Source organism: Rhinolophus ferrumequinum, chromosome 23 (assembly GCF_004115265.2).
Source record: "Rhinolophus ferrumequinum isolate MPI-CBG mRhiFer1 chromosome 23, mRhiFer1_v1.p, whole genome shotgun sequence".
NCBI classification, from domain to species: domain Eukaryota; kingdom Metazoa; phylum Chordata; class Mammalia; order Chiroptera; family Rhinolophidae; genus Rhinolophus; species Rhinolophus ferrumequinum.
In genome coordinates, this window is record NC_046306.1 from 24,918,084 (window position 1) to 24,936,881 (window position 18,798).

The 18,798-nt window shown below is 54.0% G+C and overlaps 1 protein-coding gene across 4 annotated transcripts in view; it reads left to right on the forward strand.

The window, feature by feature from the left end:
• Window positions 1-3,135: 3,135 nt before the first annotated feature.
• The window catches only part of EBF4 (EBF family member 4), a 55,080-nt gene continuing 39,417 nt past the window's right edge, over window positions 3,136-18,798 (forward strand). Inside the window, exons 1-7 of one of the 4 annotated variants that reach the window (XR_004421843.1) lie at window positions 3,136-3,492; window positions 3,999-4,120; window positions 13,887-14,043; window positions 14,260-14,323; window positions 14,503-14,558; window positions 16,081-16,154; window positions 17,192-17,260. Coding sequence is in view for 3 of the 4 variants with exons in the window: in XM_033095358.1 (XP_032951249.1) it covers window positions 3,984-4,120; window positions 13,887-14,043; window positions 14,260-14,323; window positions 14,503-14,558; window positions 16,081-16,154; window positions 17,192-17,260 (557 nt within the window). In the remaining variant the exon portion in view is untranslated. Of the gene's footprint in view, window positions 3,493-3,825; window positions 4,121-13,886; window positions 14,044-14,259; window positions 14,324-14,502; window positions 14,559-16,080; window positions 16,155-17,191; window positions 17,261-18,798 lie in introns of those variants that run through there. The other 3 variants (XM_033095360.1, XM_033095358.1, XM_033095359.1) reach the window with 3 other exon arrangements.

The following is an 18,798-nucleotide window of genomic DNA, read 5'->3' on the forward strand; positions in this document are numbered from 1 at the left end:
ACCACTTTCCTGGGTTGACTGATTCGCCTTTCTGCCCCTATCTCCCAAATCTACCTTGGAAAGAGTCTTCTAGAACCATAAAGGTCTGCAACACCAAAGCCTTTCAACCATCATGAAAAGGAATGTGGACCTTGTTGCCTCCCAGATAAGAAAAGTGTTGCAAAAGTGAGGGCATTGCAAGTATAAGGGACAACCAGAGTAAAGGCATGGAGCTGAGAGTATGGGACCTGTATTTGAGAATTAGCAAGATCTTCCTTATCAGGCAAGTAAGGGTCCCACAGCAAGGAAATGGAGGCAAGGCTGGCAAGGGACATTTGGATCAGGCATCAACGGGCCAAGAATATCCCTAAATGTCTACCTAGGGAGCCACAAGAGGCATTTGGGAGTTTCTAAGTAGGTTGATGGCATGCTTTTAAAAACTGACAGGAGGATGAAGGGTGGTTGGGGGCGGGCAGCTGGGGTCACGGAGATAGCAAAGGAAGCTGTCATCAGACTGGGGCAGATTTCTCCTCCAAGCCAGGGAGGTTGCAGGGGAGGACAAGTAAGTGTCATAGTTAAAGACTGTGGGCACTGGGGTAAGGAGAAGGACATGGAGGGACAATCCTTAAGACCTGACAAAGAGGTGGCTGTGGGCAGGGTGAAGAAAGTATCAGAGAGGAGCTTCTGAGCCCCAAGCTTGGTAGGCATCAGGAGGAGGTGCCATGGGCAAACACAGGGGAGCCAAGAGGAAGAGCTGGTATGTAGGGAATGGGCAATGTGATCTGAGCATATGGAGATGAAGCAGCTCCAGCCCCGGCCCAGGGGCAGAGCTATTGTGATAGGGACCCTCCATGGAGGCAGGTGCCCCCCTCCTTCCAGAGAATCAAGCCCAGCTCTGTCCTCACCAGCTGCTGTTCAGGACAGAAGCAGGATGGAGGCCCACACTAGATCATTTTCCCAAAGATGGTCTCTGAGACTGTGGAAGAGGTTAAGTTCTCTGAGGAAGACTAGGAGAAGAGAGCAAAGCACAGCAGACTGGGGCACCCAAAGGGGTATGAGGAGAGACAGAGTGCTCTGGTCATCAGGATGGCATTCCCAAGTGGGTGGGGAGCCCAATGCTGCAGTGGGATCAGAGGCCTGAGGCTGAGTGAAGAGCAAACAGTGGCAGAGCTGGGAGGGAGCCAGACCACAAGGCAGAGCTGGGAGAGAACCAGACCATCAGGGTTCCGGAGTGGCTTGCTGGGGGCTGGCAAGGCATCCTTGGGGGAAGTGCACCTGTGGACTTTCTCAGAAACAGGAGGGGCACAAGTTGGAGGAGGAGGTGAAAAACAAGGGGAGGGTTCTTTTAAAAATGGGGAGGTCTGAGCAGAAGAAAGGAGGATCAAGAAAAGAACAGATCAGAGGGGGCAACATCAGGAGATGCAGAAGATGAAACTGAGCAAAGAGGTCCCAGAGTCCACATGCTTCTCAGGGGTGCAAGGAGAGGAGAGAATGGATGAAGAGACTGAGAAAGGACAAACAAGATGGACAGCGGAGAGACAGCAGGATTCTGCCAAGATTCCCAGTGTCTTCTCCATTAAGTAAGAAGTAGTGTCTGCTAGAAATTTTTAAAGCCAGAAGCAGGTTTGACGGTTGGAGAAAGGGGTGAACACATGGAACAGCTTTGAGGGTTTCTCTAGTGCAATGCTGTCCAAATGTAATGTGTATACAAATCACCTGAGATCTTGTTGAAAGGCAGGTTCTGATTCAGCCAGTCAAGGCAAGGTCTAAGATTCTGCATTTCTAACAAGCTCCTATGTAATGCTGATGGTGCTGGCCCAGGGACCACACTGGGAGGAGCAAGGATTTAGAGCCAGATAAGGAGAAAGAGACCTGCAAAAGAATTCACCTTGAGGAGAAACCTACCTTTGACAATCTCACCTGGGATAAAAGCTGAGGCCTTGAGAAGTCTGGGAGGGAGTGACAGACCCTGCAGGTAAAGGGTGGAGGCGTCGAGAGGAAGGGATGGTAAAAAGGCCCGAGAGGAGATGAGAAGCCTCTCCAGTGGTAGGAGGCCCAACAGTGCCCCTGGGACCCCCTCATCTGGGTCCATGTGGGGCAGACCACTAGCTACACACTTGGAGGGCTCCCCCCCATAAAGAGGATAGGAGTCAGCTGGGGCTGGAAAGTGATATTCCAGGGGTGTCTGAGAGTGGCACAGCAGGCAAGGCAGACCACCCCATGCTATTCTGTAGGAAAATGCTGGACTCATTCTGGGTTTGTACAAAGCCTGACCACAACTCGCCAGGACAGAATGTGGGGAGAGGGGCAGAAATGGCTCTGCCCCCGGGTCAAGGGCAAGATGATTTCTGTGCCAGGAACTAATAAAGGAGGAATTAAATTTGAGAAGAAAGATTCTCTAAGGAAAAAGAGGAAATGAGTTGGCTCTGTGTCCCAACTCCCAGCCCTAAGTCTCCAACTTGCAATCAAACATCAAGAGGTTTCTGAAAGGCGCAGGTTGGAAACAAAATGTTTTAGGTTTAGGCAACCCAGGGACAGGGACTAGGGATGATGAAGGGTACAAGGAAGCTGATCAGCGCCTCTGGGGCCCAGTCTAAGAGACAGAGGTTTGAGTCTTGGGCTGAGGTTAAACCGAGGTCAGTTTCACCAGGGAAATGCGGGAAAGACAGCCGGGCGAGCAGAGAACATCAAAAGTAAAAGCTGGAGGCTTCAAAATAAGCAGCAAGTGCAGGACCAGTGAAGAGCACGGCGGGTACCTAGGAGAGGGAGATGAGGTGGAGAAACAGGAGCTACGTCCTGGGGCGACCCCGAGGTGGTGGAGGTTTCTGAGCGCAGCGTGGCAGGCTCCTGCGCCTCCGGCCGTGCTCCCCCACCGCGCAACCCCGTCTGCTCCCTGCCTGGGCCTCCCTTGCCCGGCTGGTCCCGCCTGCACTTCCTCTGGCCTCAGCCAGGCCGCAGCCCCCAGCCCCGGCGACCGACTCGCCAGGGTCCGCCCCGCCGCGGCGGCCCGGGCCCGGCCGCTCCTCCCCCGATGATGTCACGTCCCTGGCCGCCCCTCGGCCGGCCGCGCCGCCCCGCCCCCGCCTCCCCCGGCCCCCAGTCCCCTGGGCCCGCCCGCTCCCGCCATCCCTCCTCCCGCCCGCGCTCCCTCCCTTCGGCTCCCGCTCCCCCGGGAGCGGTGGCGGCGGCGGCGGCGGGATGGCCCGGGCCCGCGGCCAGGCCCCGGGGAGCGGAGGTCGGCGGCGGCCGCGGCGGGGCGGCGCGGGAACCGGGCCCCGGGGGGAGTCGGCCGGGCTGCTTCTGCTGCTGCTCCAGGTGCTGCCGCCCGGGGCTGCGGCAGGGCCAGGGCGCCGGGGCACGCGGGGCGCTGGCGGCGGCGGCGTCTGCTGGCCCGGCGCTGCCCCTGCCTTTCCCCGGGACGCGCGGCTGCTGCTGCTCCTGCCTCCGCTGCCGCCGCTGTCGCCGCCGCCGCCGCCGCCAAGCTCCGCGCCCGCAGCCTCCGCCTCCCGGATGGTAATCAGCGCCCCGCGCCGGCGCCGCGGGCGGGCGGGAGGTGGGGGCGGCGAGGGGGAAAGGGCGGGCAGCCGGCGCCCCCTCCTCGCCCGAGGCAGCTCCCGGGGCGCTCGCCCCCCCACCCCACCCCGACGACCGCGGCCCTGGGCAGCCGCCAGAGCGCGCCTCTGGGGCGCCTCCGCGCGGACCGGGTGCCGGCTGCGCTCTCGCCCTCCCCGCCCCGCTCGCAGCCCGCCCGCCGGCGCTCAGGCCGCGGGGGAATCCCTCCATCTCCCCGCCCCGCGCCCCGGGAGGGGAGGGGACAGCGCCCGCGCTCGCCGACCCGCTTTCTCCGAGGGAGCGCCCCAGAAGCTAGTGCGCACGGAGTCTCCGGGACTCCGCGCTGCGCTGTTAGAGGCGCCGAGTGCCGTCGGGTCCGGAGGAGCTGAGACACCCGCAGTCTCAGCGGGAGCGGATCCCCGGCGGTGGGGGCGCCCACCCACTGCGCCCTCATGTTCCCTGCGCAGGACGCTCTGCCCCGCGGCGGGCTGAACCTGAAGGAGGAGCCGCTGCTGCCTGCCAGCCTGGGCTCGGTGCGCTCCTGGATGCAGGGCGCGGGCATCCTGGACGCCAGCACCGCGGCGCAGAGGTAAGTGCTCCGACGCAACCCTGCGCGCTCTGGTTGGACGGCTCCACGCCGCCTTCACTCAGCTTGCTGAGCTGCTGGGGCGAGAGCGGGAGCGGGCCCTAATTCTGGACAGTCCCGGCAAGCTCTCCCGCCCACCCTACCCCGAGCGCCTGTGCTTCCTCCTGAGGCTGTGCGGCGGGCGGGCCTTCTGCCTCCGCTCCGGGCTGTCCCGGCGCTGACTTCTGACTGTCGTTGGCCGATCTATCCACGACTCTAGAGGAAGAGGTATCCAGCTGCCCGCCGTCCTTCACCCATGCCCCACAGCCACCAGCCGTCCAGGAATGGCCAACCCCTCCCTCCTGGGCAGTCCCGGTGCCTCTCCTGGTCCAATTCCGCGGCTCTCTACCAGGAAAGGCGTGAGACCCAGCCCCTTTCTGCTTTCCCACGCCCCTCAGAGTTGGAGGATGGGTGTGCCGGGCTGGAGAAGGCTGGGGGCTGAAGAGTGGGGAAAAGATGAGGTGGGCAGTCGGTTTGGCTGGAATGACTGGTTCTGGGACTGGGGCAGGGCCGCCTCTCAAGGTGTTTTCCTGGTGGGTCCTGCGGGAGGCAGAGTGTCCCTGGGAACCCAGCACCCACGCCCATCTCCTCTGACTGCTCTGCAGGAGTAGGTGCAGGGGGGGGGCTGAGGGGGTGAACTCAAGGATTTCAAAAGGAAGTTTAAAGATTTGTTTACTTGTCCCAACAACACCTGGACCCCCAGCTTTTTGTACCTCCAGTTGTGAGCATGGGGAGGGGAACTAGGGAGGTGGTGCTACCTCTGCCTCTGCAGACAGCTGGAGCATGTGAAAGCCTGGCTTCCCAGAGTTCTGAGCAGCTGCTTGTCCAGCAGCCTGAAGGGATTCTGAGAGGGGGTTGGCACACAGGCCACACACTCACATCCCCAGGCCTGTCCAGAGAACACCACTCACGGTCCAGCCCAACCTCACCCCTTAACAGGCACCCACCTTGTTTCATACACAAACTGAACCAGTGATTCTGCACTCCTGTCCTTTCAGGACTGTCAGGAAGGAGCGCTGGGGGGCCCTCTCTGGAGCGCATCTCTCAAGGAAAAAAAAATCTTGCCTCTGAATTAATTCACATGGTTTTACTCATGATATAACTATATTCCAGAAAACTGGAAAATAGAAAACAAAGTCCTACCTCTCTAATACAACTACTGTGAACATTTTAGTGTGTTTCCTTCCCATCTTTCTTGTCATTGACATATTTTTTTTCCTGCGCTATGCATAGAATTCTGTATCTTGCCTGTTTTTCTGTTGGTTCTGGTTTTTGTTTTGTTTTTATTTAACTTGAGATGGTCAGTTTTAATGGGGCCCCATTTTTTTCTCCACCACCAGTCGTGTGATGAGCGCTCCCTGTAATAGTGGATGAGGAGTTTCACTGGGGCCTCCAGGCTTTACGGTTCCTATTTCTCTCTGGCCCTGTTCTCTGTCGCAGCCCCAGAAAGCAGGTTTGATGAAGGGGAAGCAGATGTGAAGGAGGCCGTGCCCTTGTACCCTGTGTGGATGGAGGAAGTGTGCAGATGAGGCTCTTCCAAGGGATCAGGCCACCAGCAGTGTTGTGTGCACATGGGGATCTTGACTGGTGTTGGGGAGTCCAATCTGAGTCCCAGGGCCACACTGCTGGGACTCAGATGGCTTCTCCAATTTGAAAAGGGGCATTTCTTCAGGCCTGGGCTGCTTATCTCCAAGTCCAGAGACTTCTTTGTCTTAGAACACAGATTGGGATCCCCCCTCACCACCTCCACATTTGGTTGACTCTGGGCCACCTCCTTCCAGAGGGGGGCAGACTAATCCTTTCTCCTCATTCTTCCTGAGGTAGCCTGGCATCTCTCCCCTTTGTATCGAGATCCTCAGGCAGTCATCTGCTCAGGTCTTCCCATCCTAAAACAGCAAAAACAAAACTTCCTTTCCCATCCCTCCCTCCCTCTTCAACCTGTACCTGGTTCCTGTCCCTCTCATCTCTGAGAAACTTACCCAGGAGCACTCCCCGCAAGGCTGCTTGGGCTCTGACAGTTGTCTTAGATGCTCTCCCACCTTTGCCGCATAACCACCTGGTTGTCAAGAGTTCTGAATGTTCCCTCTGTGTCCTACTCCTGATGTCAGTGCCCATAGCCAACTGTTAACAGTGACGCACCCTGGCCCTCCACCACTGTCCTCCCTGGCTGAAGGTTAGTTAACCTACCTCCGTTTCCCACCTCAGGCTCCGAGCCCACTGGCGCAGCCCCAGCTTCTCACCACTCCCCCAAAACCATCTGCCATAAAGAGGGGACGGACCAAAGCAATATTTCCAAAGACTTTTTCTCTGATCATGTCTTCCCATAATTAAAAATTTCAGTGACCTGCACTTCTTCCCAGATAGTCAGCATTCAAGACCCATCACAATCTGACACCAAACTTTCTTTCAGCCTCTGTATGATACACGGCATTCAGCAATGTTCCTTGAAACAATTCCCCTGCCTCCAGTACCCACACACCCACCAAATAAAGTCTTACAGCCTCAAAGCCACCCCACCCAGCACTTTATCTGTGCCCTCTCACCCAGCCCAGGGGAATGGTTCTTGGTGCTGCCTAAGTTAGCTGTGCCCATCCTGCCCCAGGCTTCCTTGCCCTGCCGTCCTATGCCTTCCTTTAGAGCAAGGATGGTGGCTTGTTCATCCTTGTGTCCACAGCATGAGGACAGGCTTGGAAAGTCAGAAGGGGGAAAATGTGTATCTGCTGAAGGAAGCAGGAGTGCAGGTTAGAAGGGTCCCAAATCCCTTTCTGTTGGGCTCCCTTTTCCACGTTGGTGGTCTCCAGGATCTACCTGACCCCAGGAACCAGGTACTGGAGCAGCTGTTGCTCTCTCCAGCTTTACAATGCCAAGATTTTACAGAAGGAGGAGAAGGCCCAGAGCATAAGAACAGTGCCCTGCCAGGGAGGCTCTGCCAAGGGGAAGGAAAGTTATGAGCAAATGAGGGGTAGGCTGCATACCCTCACACTGGGGGCAACAGGGAAGGCTGGTGCAGAGGGCTGCAAGGTCTTCCTAGTGGGGAACTCTGAGTAGGACTCTAGCCAATGCCTTGACTGTCCCTACTCTGTGCCAACAGGACTTTATCTCTGAGACCCGTATCCCAGCCTGAGCCCACCTTCCCCGGACTCCCCTTCAGACCCATGTCTTCTTGCTAGAGGGCTCAGCACAGAAGCAGCTGTCCTCTCATTCTGATGTGATTCCCAGCCTGGGGAGACCCCTGGAGGACCCTGGCCAGCTCTCCCCCTTGAGCTGGTTCCAGCGCACTTGCAGGCCCCTGAGAGGGAAGCCAGCTGGGGCTGTCTTTCCTGTAAGCAGCTGCAGGCAAGCCTCCCTGCTAGGAAATGCTTTTGTTTGCTTTAATAATTAATAGCCGATCCTCTGCCTGGGACCTGGCAGGCAGGCCTGTGGGTGGGAGGCAAGAGGGTGGGCCTAGAGAAGCAGGGTGGGCAGTCTTTTTCTCCCTTGTTTGTGACCTTGGTGGCTGAAACAGTTTCCTGGAGCAGGTGATCAGAGCTGCTGCTCGGACAGTGGTAGCAGGAGGATATGAAACAACCCCCAAAGCCTCCTCTCCTTCCAGCAGGCCCCTCTGGACATAGGTTCTGAACAGCAGTCCCTAGCTACCAGGTCCTCTGCCGGTATTGTCAAGGTGGGTGTGCCCCAGCGACCTGCTGCTTTTATCTTCCCTGGTCTGTGGCACAGCCAGGCTCTGGGCATGTCGGGCTGGGACGGGTTAGGCCAATAGATCTTGGCTGGGACCAGGAATGCCAGGCTCAGCTTGATGGTTACAAGCAGTACCGGGGCCCAGGGGACGCCTGCAGGGAGAGTGGGGCCCAGTTCGACACTTGGAGGAAGAGAGGATGCAGTGAAAAAGAAGGGGGCACTTACGCATTCATGCCAGGATAGGAAAGGAAGAGCTGGATTTAGCAGAGACTAGGAAATCTGAGACAAGGGATGAGGTAATAGGAGATATGCACTTTTTACTTCTTCTACCTCCTGGGGAGTCAAAAAGGAGCTTCCCACCGTTGCTGATGACCTCAGGGCTTGTCCCCATTTCCCCAGCATCCCAGACTCTAAGACAAATCAGGTCCAAGCCAGGGCACTGCTCAGTCCCCTTGGGGGCTAAGGGGAGGCATAGGCCTGAGGGTGACTCTGGGGAGTGGCCAAAGCTCCAGCATCAGCCATTTGTCCCCTGAGGGGTTTGGTATGCTTACTTTAAATTGCTCGTATTTAGAATAAGCATGTAGTTAAGGATGTAAGGAGCCTGGAGTAGCCTTCTGAGTAGAGCAGAGACTGTAAGGGAGGTGTCTGTACTAAGCAGCTGTGGCAAGGTCCTACAGCTGCTATGAGAAGGACCCTGGGGCATCCTGCTTAGCCTCACAAAGGAGATCGCCAGGGACCTCTGTGTGTTGGGGGGTAGGGGGGCAGCAATCGCAGCCGGACAACTCAGCAGCCCCCAGCATGTCCCCATATTCACCCCGCTGTACCTGGGAGCACAGGTCACCTGAATGGCCCAAGCTATGAAGGTCAGGCTGTACCTGGTGTTTACTGAACCTAGACTCCCAGCACAGTTCTCAGGAAACCCATGCACTCTGCTTGCTACAAGGCAGGTGTGCTCCTACCAAAAAGTAGCTGTGCCACCCAAAGCTTCTCCTTCACAGTCGCCTTTAACGTTGAGCTATTTCAGAACAGAATATGGGAAGGGGTGAATGGGCCATGGTGGAAATATGAAAATGAGCATTTCTCCTCCCACATCGGGGTTCTTTAGTGCAGGAGCAAATGAACCACCGCCTCAGCACACTCTGGAGTTGATAAGAAAGTCAACTTAAAAAGTGCCTTTTTAAGAAAGCCAGGAGATGTGTAATTTTGGAGTCTTTCAAAAAGTAGTTAATGTGGCTGTTTTCGTCACTCAGCTGCATTTATCTGCAACAGGCACTTCTGTGGCAGACTTTGTGGACTAATGATGCTAAGTGAACGAGATGTTTCTCCATTATAGGCCCCAGGAACACGGACCAGGTGAGCAGGTCTTGTGCACATGTGCCGAGCTGCACTCAGGCCCCTGGCCTGTAGCTTGGCTGGCTTCCATCACACCACAGCCTCTGGGTGGCTGGTAGTTGGTACCGCACCCATATCCGCCTTGGTCCCTTGGTAAAGGGTCTGCTTCCCCTGCCAGCATCTGCTCCCTAAGGCTTTCCTAGGCTGCCAGAGCCTACTCAGTAGCCCACTTGCACACCAGGCCTGAAGTAGCTGAGAAGTGCTGCCGGAAGTCCTCAAGCAAGGACTCACTGGAGTTGGTGGATAAGTAGTACCCCAGCTCTCTCCTGCAGCTCTCTGGTGGGGTAACTCCAAAGCATGTATTCTAGACTGTTTCCAGAGCTCCCAGTGGGAAGGAGCTGCAGTTGCCTACAGTGGCAGCTTGTCGATAATGTGCCCTTTATAAACTGCCTTTCCTCTCTCTCTCTCACTCTCCACCCCCACCAGTGTTTCCCGGACTCGCCTCCTACATAAACTTTGACCTTGAGGGTCCTGCTGCTGGGGAAACCCAAATAAAAGACTTTCTTCCCGTAACATCAGGGGCTCTCCTCCTGCCTCCCTTCTTTCTTTTAGATAAAGGATTCATATCCATAGACATCTTCGCAGTTTCCCCCCACACTCCAGTGGTTGACTTGGGCAATCCCACTTTGAAGACCACAGAATCCAAGACATTGGTCTTTGTCCACATCAGTCTGTCTCTAAGCTACTGTGAAAGCAGGCCACCTCCCACCTGTGTCTCACGCATCGGCACCCAGGGTGTGCCCAGCGGGACTCTCAGACCTCTCTGCATCCCATGTCTATCTTTCAAGTCGTTTGACCGTATCTCTGTTTCTTTCTGTTCTTTAATCGTGGTTTGTTTTCTCATTACAAGAGCATCAGCTATTCCCAAGGGGAGAAAAGCAAAAGTCTCTCCTTCCCCCTCCCCACCCCTCTCCCTTTGGGGCTTGCAGTTCCATTCTGGATGTTGGCTGGTCACCTACTGCACGTTGGGGGTGGAGGTGCCTGGGGGGCCAGGAGAAACAAGGCATAGTCCAGACCGGCCTCTGGTGCTCTCAACCATGGGCTGATCCTTATATCTTTGTCTCTTGCTCATAAGAATTACTAGAATGTCTTCGAAGCAAAATCTCTTCTACTTCACCTTGAGCTTCTCACGTGTCCGGCAGGAGTATGAACAGGGTAAACTGGAGAACTTTACAGACCAGGAGCAACCCAGGGTGTGCCTAGCAGGGGACTGGTTCATTCTGCAGTCTTCCGGTCTGCAGGAGGCTGGGGCTGTTCCATTATTCTGTTGTTCATGACAGCGATCCTGTCTCAGAGCTGTACACTAGCCACTTCGGTACCGCTGCTTCGCATGGGTGTGTCAGCCCAAGAGGCCGACTATGCCTCAGACCCGCTAACCAAGGCGGGGAAGAGAGGATGACACTGGGCTGTCCTAGGGGAAGTGGAGCTTAGCCGGATCCCGCTGTGAGGAGGCCGAGTAGCCCTTCCATGTGCCCCAGCTGGCAGCACCACTGTCCGCAAACCCCAGGCCGGGGTACCTAACCTCTCTCCTGGGAACCCCCTCCTGTGGGGACGGTGGGCCCTGTGAAGGGAGCTTGGCTTGGGGCTTAGGCCAGGTTTCCCAGGTCTAATCCTTAGGAGACTGACAGGAGCCAGTAGGCAGCCAGGACTCAGCACTGATATTTGCCAAGAGGGATAGATGAGAGAGGAAGCTCGGGGCCAGCATCATTGATTTACTGTTGGCCTGGGAAGTACAAGCGTGTCTGTGTAGAAAGGGCATTTTGAATGGCTTAGGGGATTGTGTTACTGCCCAGCATCCACCCCTCCTCCCTTAAGACCTTTTTCTTTCTCCATACCCGCCCGCCCTCCCTGCTATCTGAAAGCTTTCCAGTGCCTTTCCTGGGCTAGATGACAGAATAGAGGGCCAAGTGATCTGGGATGGCTCCACAAGCCCACCCCCTCCTGGCCTTCTCTTCTCCCAGGTGGTCCTGGAACCTATCCACTGGAGCTTCTCTACCCCTAAGTGGTCCTGGGGGCAGGAGGGAGGAGTCAAGGTTGCCACCTTATTAGCATATTCATCAACAGTAATCAGGGACCTGCTGTGATCAAAGCCCTCTTCAGACTTCCCTGCCTCTGGGCAAATGGAAAATGGGAGGGTCAAGGCCTGAACTTGAAAGGACTGTAGCCTTAGGGAGAGGAGAAATGGGGAAGGGGGAGAAAGGATGGAGGATGAAGGGAGAAGGATGGTGTCTCTAGAGAAAGGAATAAGTGTAGAAAAAACCTTTCATGGGAAAGAGAAGGTGTTGGTGCCCCTCCCACCCACCCCCCCACCGCATTCATCTTGATCTGGACAAGACCCATCACTGCTGCCCCTGAAACCAGCATTTCACGGCGACCACTGAGGCCCCCAAGCAGGCTTTCAAAAGGAGGAACAATTTTCATTTCATGGTTTATGTATTTCCTGTAAGCTGTATGAGCAAAAACACAACAAAGCCTCTCAAGCCCATGACATCCCAGATATGGCTTCACATGAGGCTGAGTGAGAATCAGTTGATTTTAAATTATATGAAGAAAAAACTAGTGATGAATATGGCAGACACTGTCACAGTGGCATGTCCTGGTAAGACTCTGGTCTAAATGGCTCTCAAGGCAGTGCCACTGTCCCCCTCCTCTACATCCCTGCAGCGGCCTCTCACTTCACACCACACTGCACTCTCTCCAGCTGCAGCATCTTCTCAGTGCTGCCTGGCTTCAGCACCTTCTGGTGGCTTTTAGTTGTGTTTCCCAAACCACGCCCCTCAACAAAAGCTCTCTCTAGTCAAGTAAGCATAGTCTATTATTTATCTATTGCCACATAAAAAAAAATTACCCCAAAACTCAGCAACAGAAGACTACACACATCTCACACAGCTTCTGAGAGTCAGCCATCAGGGAGCAGCATATCTGGGAGGTTCTGGCCCAGGGTTTCTCATGAGGCTGCAGTTAAGGGCTGTGGTCGTGTGACGGCACAGCTGGGGCTGGTGGAGGGGCTTCCAAGGTGGCTCCCTCCAGTTAATTCTGGCCGTTGTCAGGAGGCCTCTGTTCTCCATGTGGACCTCCCCTAGGGCTGCTTGAGTGTCCTCACAACATAGCAGCCAGCTTCCCCCTGAGAGGCCGATCCAAGAGAGGGAGCAAGGCAGAAGATGTAATATCTTCTATGACCTAACATTGGAAAGCATATGCTATCACTTGTGCCATGTTCTATCAGCCCAGACCAATCCTGACAGTATATGAGGGGTCTCCACAAGGACGTGAATACCAGGAGGCGGGGATCACGGGGACCCATCTTGGAGGCTGGCTACCACACATGGGGAGCACTGGTCTGAGACAGGTCAAGCAGGGTCCATTCCTGGAAGGTGTCCCAGGGCCCCCCACATACATATGTGTATGCTCTGAAGCCATATTGTCTAGCAATTGTGGCCATAGCACCCTTGTGTGGAGGAAGGGTCTGGAGCTCTGAGAGATCTAAGGAACACTCTTCGGAAGACCTTGACCTGGAAAAGAATGTCTAACCTCTATTTTTTGTGTCCCTGTATAGTCTAGCACTTCTAATATAGCCTTTTCTCTCTTCGTTTCACTTTTTGAAATCTGTGGTCCAGGGATACTAATCCTCACACCTACAGCCTATTTCTTATGCTGTTTGGTCTGTTCTCTTGTTTGCATCTGTTGAACTCCTATTCATTCCTCAAGAACCAGGGATAAAGCCACCACCTCCATGAAGTCTTCCCCTCATCTCTCACAGAAAGAATTCATTTTTTCTTCCTTTGCTTCTATAGTTTTTCATATAGTAACACCTTTTGGGGGGCACCCACCACTTTGTCTTGAGTTATAGCTCTGTCTTCCCTCCTTCCCCTTCTAGGCATTTAACTCCAGCCCCACCCAGTCGATGCCATGTGTCCAGTGCTTGGTACACATCTCGGGGGTTCAGGAAGTATTTGATGAATAGGGCCTTGGTTCTTCTCCTCCTTCTCTCACCCTGGTCTTGCTTCTGGGAATGGTTTCTGGTGAGCCGGAGAAAGCCCTTGGCAAGGCCAGACCAGAAGATCCTTTTGCCCAAGAGAGCCAGTGGCTGTCTTTCCCAAAGTGTGGAAGCATATACCTCCACACCTGGGGAGAGCATCCACCGCCTTCAGTCATAGCCCAGGATCCAGACTGTGCAAACTAGTGGCCCTTAGCCAGTTTCATGTCTCTGAGAATCTGCTGCAGGCTCCCGTATACAGCCGTGGACTGGGGTACATACAGTGGATATTTGTTTCAGAACCACCCAGCTGCCCCTTGATGCCCTAAAGGACTGTCACAGGAATCTCTGGTCAGCAAGATAGGTTGTTCATACATTTGGTTTTGGAAATCAACCTTTCAAAATATGGGGCCCAGGGAAGAGCCTTGAGGGACGCCTCTATTGTGACCTGCTGTGCCCCCTGTTCCCAAGGGAGCAGGCTGGGGTGACCTCTGGGCTTAGAGGCCTCTGTCTGGAACTGAGATGGCCCTGGCAAGGGTGGTTTGGGCCCATCCAATTTATTGCTTGCCCAGACTCTTGACATGTCAGAGCCAAGTCCTGGCCAGCCCACCTACCTGGTTAGAGACGATGAGGTCTTCCTCTTCCAAGGGTACTTCCCGTGGTTTCCAAGCTCTTTTCCTTCCACAGTGGCGTGGGCCTGGCACGAGCACATTTTGAGAAGCAGCCTCCTTCCAACCTCAGGAAATCCAACTTCTTCCACTTCGTGCTGGCCATGTATGACCGGCAGGGGCAGCCCGTGGAGGTGGAGCGCACAGCCTTCATTGACTTCGTGGAAAAGGACCGAGTGAGAGGCTCGTGGGCTCAGCTGGCCAGGGCATGGGGGAGAGGAGGCAGGAGGGCTTCAGGGACCTCACTTCCAATGCATAGATGGTTGAGGAGTGGAGAAAGGGGAGTGAATGGATAGAAGGGAGGGAAAGAGGGTAGGGCTAGGGAGGAGGGTTGGTGGGGTAGCTGGAGGATCCCTGGGAACGTCAGCATCCTCCCCATCTTGGCCCTGCAGGAGCCTGGGGCTGAAAAGACGAACAATGGGATCCATTACCGCCTCAGGCTGGTGTATAACAATGGTGAGTGAAGCCCACTGCCCACCGGGTACCAAAGCCCCATGTGACACAAAATGAATGCCCTGTTGTCAGGGCTGAGGAGGCCCCTGGCTCCAGGTAGGGAGCGTATGGAGTACAGTCCAGTCATTAGAGGCCACAGATGCCCCGCGTACAGCAAGCCCTCTCCCCCTTCCTTCCCTTAGGACTTCGGACAGAACAGGACCTCTATGTGCGTCTGATTGACTCCATGTCCAAACAGGTGAGCCAACCCAGAGGATGCTCAGGCCATCCCACCCTCTTCTCGGAGCCCAGCTCCTGGGGGTCTGAGTGAGCAGCCTTGTCCCTGACCCTGCCTCCCTGTGCCGTCATCCCCACTGGTCTTGCTCCCTCGGTTCTCACCCCAGCCTGCGGCAGGAAGATTATGGTCCTTGCCCTTAGTCTAGAAAAAGGCGATGTTTTTCAAAGACTCCTATCGTAGGTCACATTCCCTAGAAGCCCAGCCTAGATGGGGATTCAAGTACATGGGGTTTATTGGGGAGGCAGAAAGGGGGCTCTCAGGAGAAGGGCGGGAGGAAAGCAGGACAGGGCAGGGTAGGGTCTCAACTGGAGTCCAGCCTCAGCCTGATCCACAGGGAACTCTGAAGAAGGAATGACATCAGCGTTGTCCCCACCTTGAGACAAGGACACCAGGATTCTGTGCCCTGTATCAGTCAGTCATTGGCTGAGGAACACTCCCAAGGGGAGCCTGTAACCTTCTAGATGTTTTCAGGCAAGGCAGCTCCTATCTGCTGAGAACCATTCTCAAGAGAAAGCCAGTAGCAGCCAACACTAACTGCATCTGGGGGGTGGGTGCACTGGTCTAGGAAAGGGGACTGGGTGGGGCCCCAGAGCTTCTACTGCAGCCCCTCAGCACCCTGATGGGCTGTGCAGAGAGGTTGTGTATTCTGGTAAGGAGGGAGCTGAGTCTCAAACCGGCCCATCTGTTGTCCCCCACCCCAATGCAAGGTGGAGACTTGAGCTTTCCTGCACAGCCAGGGTCTTCCAGCAGCCTCCACTCAACCCCAGAACAGAGGCAGAAATGGTTGTTTTCTAGAAAGGCTGTGGTCCCCATGGTGGGAGAGGCAGACCAGACAGTGACAAAGTGGGATTGTGTGGGGGACAAGTGTGGAAGAGGTTGGAGGAAGTCTGAGAGAAAGGGACCCCCCAAGTGGGAGGTGGCTGGGAAGCCCAGGGGGTTATAAAGTGGGAAGCCGGATTTGCAGTTTAGGAAGCTCACTCCTTGCTTCAGGAGTGGAGGCCAGGGGATCCGTGAGGAGGCCGATCCAATAGTCCAAGGGAGAGATGCTGGCCTGGACTGGGGAAATGATAAGGTTGGGGGAAGAGGATGATTGGCTGGCTGCGATGGCCTAGAGGACAATGCTTGTGAGCAGAAGCAGAGGTCCACTAGGGCCATGGGAATGGTGAGGACAGGAATGTCTACGCCCATCTCAGCCTGACCTTGGTCCTTGGTCAGGGAGCCTCCCTGCCCCCAAGCATAGCAGGATCTGGAAAAAGCTGCCTGAAGACAAACAGAATCTACAGACCTCATGCCGCTCTTGCCGCCCCTGGTAGTAGTCCTGGTTTGGGGAGCCAGACTCCCCGGTCCTGCTTTGCAATCCTCAGCCCCCCAAGTGACTTGGAGGGCATGATCTTCCCCAGGGGCAGAGCCCATCTCTCCCCCTACACTTGACGTCAGAGGAGACTTCTTCTCCTTGAGCCTGTGCACTCCCTGTCTCCCCCAGGCCATCATCTATGAGGGGCAGGACAAGAACCCTGAAATGTGCCGAGTGCTGCTCACTCACGAGATCATGTGCAGGTGAGAAGGTCTGGGTCACTTTCACATTGTCCCTTGGCCAAGATGTTGCCAAGGACCCCCACCAGGCCCTGTCCTCTACCTCCGCCACCACTGCCCTCCGTGCTGCTCCCTGGGGAAGCTTGGTGGGGACAGGCAATGAGGGAATAGGGAGGCCCCTGTGCACAGTGCTGGCTGAGGAGAGGGTCCTGGCGGCCCCATTAGCCTGGCCTGTTTATGTGGCTTCTCCAAGTGTTTTTGTAAGAGAGGCCTCCTGCCACTACTGGGAAGCTTAACTAATAAAGCCCTGGGGAAGGCTCTCTGGGGATGTGGGGGCAGGGCCTGGGCCTCCAGGATTTGCTCTGGAACAAGAGGGAAGAAACTTTGCTGCCTCCAACATGACCCTTGGGGCACTTCCTGGGTGGGGCAGGATGACGTGGAGAGAACACAGCTCTTGGCTCCCCTTCTCCATTACCACAGGGCTTGGCATTTCTAGGCAAGGTCTCCCCAAGAAATGCCAGTCCAACAGCGTCCTCATACATGGAAAAGAGAATTCATAGCGTTCAAAAATCTGGTTGGGATGGTGGTGGCTATCTTTGGGAAGAGCAGTGACAAGGAGGGGGCATGATGGGGCCTCTGGGGCCTTGGGCCTATGATGTTTCTTGGTCTGGGTGCTGCTTACACGGACGGGTTCACTTTGTGATAATTCACAAGCTGCACATTTACAGTTTGAACTCCGCTCTACATGTGTAAAAAGTGTACCCACAGAGTGAGAGACCCTGTAGGTGGCCAGAAGCCTGCCCGTTCCTTTATCCTCCAGGAACAGTATGCCTTTGGGACAAGGGTTTCCAGACCAACCTTATCCCCAGGGCTGGGCTCTCCAGGTCCCTGTGGCAGGAACCTCACTGCCTTTCCCCCCAGGCCCCTGGAAATGAGCCCCTCTGGCCCAAGGATTCCATATCCAGAGGGGACATCAGCATCCTCTCCCCACAGTGAGACATATACACGCACTGTAATCTCCCTCTCCTTCACTCCCTTCCTCTTCCTCGTCTTTCCATCAGCCGGTGCTGTGACCGGAAGAGCTGTGGCAACCGGAATGAGACGCCCTCAGACCCCGTCATTATTGACAGGTACATGCTGGGGGAGGGGCCTGTGAGCTGCAAGTCACAGAACACTGTGGTGGCTCCAGCAGAGGGAGAAACTGTCAAACACCAGGGAGCCAACAGCCAGGACACCCTGAGTAAAGCCTTGGAAAACGTTCTGGGGCTGGGTTAGGAGCAGTGTTTCCTGACAGAAGGAGCCCAGGAAGAGCAGGGGATGGGCAGGGGGACAGGAAGTGAACAGCCCCAGAGAGAGGATGAGAGGATGGAGGGGCTGGCATGGGCAGGACAAGGAAAGCTGGGTTCTAGCCCAGGTGCCACCTCTGTACTGTTTGACCTGACTTCTCTGAATGTCCGTTTCCTTCGTATGAAAACTGGGGAAATACTTGACCGGTTTCAGTCATATGATTGTCAAGGTGATGCATGTGAAAATTCATTCTCCCACCATGATTTATGATTTTTAAAACTTATTTTATTTCTTCTTGAGTAGGGAATGCATATATAAGGTACAAAATTCAAAAGGCACAAAAGAGTAAATAATGAAAAGTAAGTCAGCCCCCACCATGTGTATAGCATACTACACACACTCTTTTGTACTTACCTTTCTTTAAAATTCGTTATATACACGTATACGTAGGAGCTTACATCAAGACACAAGAAGTCCACTTATTCTTTTTTGCTGCTGCAAAATATTCCATTGTATGAGTGGACCATAATTTCTTTAAATAATCTCTATTGCTGGACATTTTGGCTGTTGTCATTCTTTTTTCAGGGATAAAATATGCTACAGTACATTACTTTATCCATGTGTCATTTTGCACATGTATGAATTTATATGAAAGATATTACTAGAAGTAGTACTGCTGGGTCAAAAGATATGTGCATTTGTAATTTTGATAGTTATTGCTAATTTATCCTCTGGAGAGACTGTACCAATTGACATTCATACCAGCAATTTTGAGAATGCCTGTTCCCCACACTTTGGCCAATTAAGTACCGTATATTGCCATGTATAATGCACACTTTTTTGCCCAAATTTGTGAGGGAAAAATAAGGATGGGTAGTACTATACATGGGTAGTACTAATTCCATATCTATATAAATGTTTCTAATTCCTTTATTTATGCTTATGAGTTAAAAGTGTAACTCTAGAAATCAATAACGATATCCATATGCAAAATAATACCCTGGAATATGATAATCGGTTTTGTTGAACTTGCAACGAGGAAGAGTTCTTGGCCTTCTATGATGCATAAATATCGCAAATTTGTTACCAATACATAAAATTTCTTTTACCTTTATCTGTTCTTGTATTTTGTAATTATTTGTTACATAAAATTTCTTGTACTATAATATGTTAAAAAGTAAATGCTAAAATTCCTTTATAATACAAAAAACAAGTACCTAAATGTAAACAAATAAAATTTTGAATTAAAAAATTAAAATGAAAGATTCTTTCCCTGAAACTTTGGGCCATAAATGTGGGTGTGCATTATACATGGGAGTTCATGGTACATGGCAAAATACGGTATGTTGTTTATTCATTCAACAAATAACTTTTTAACATC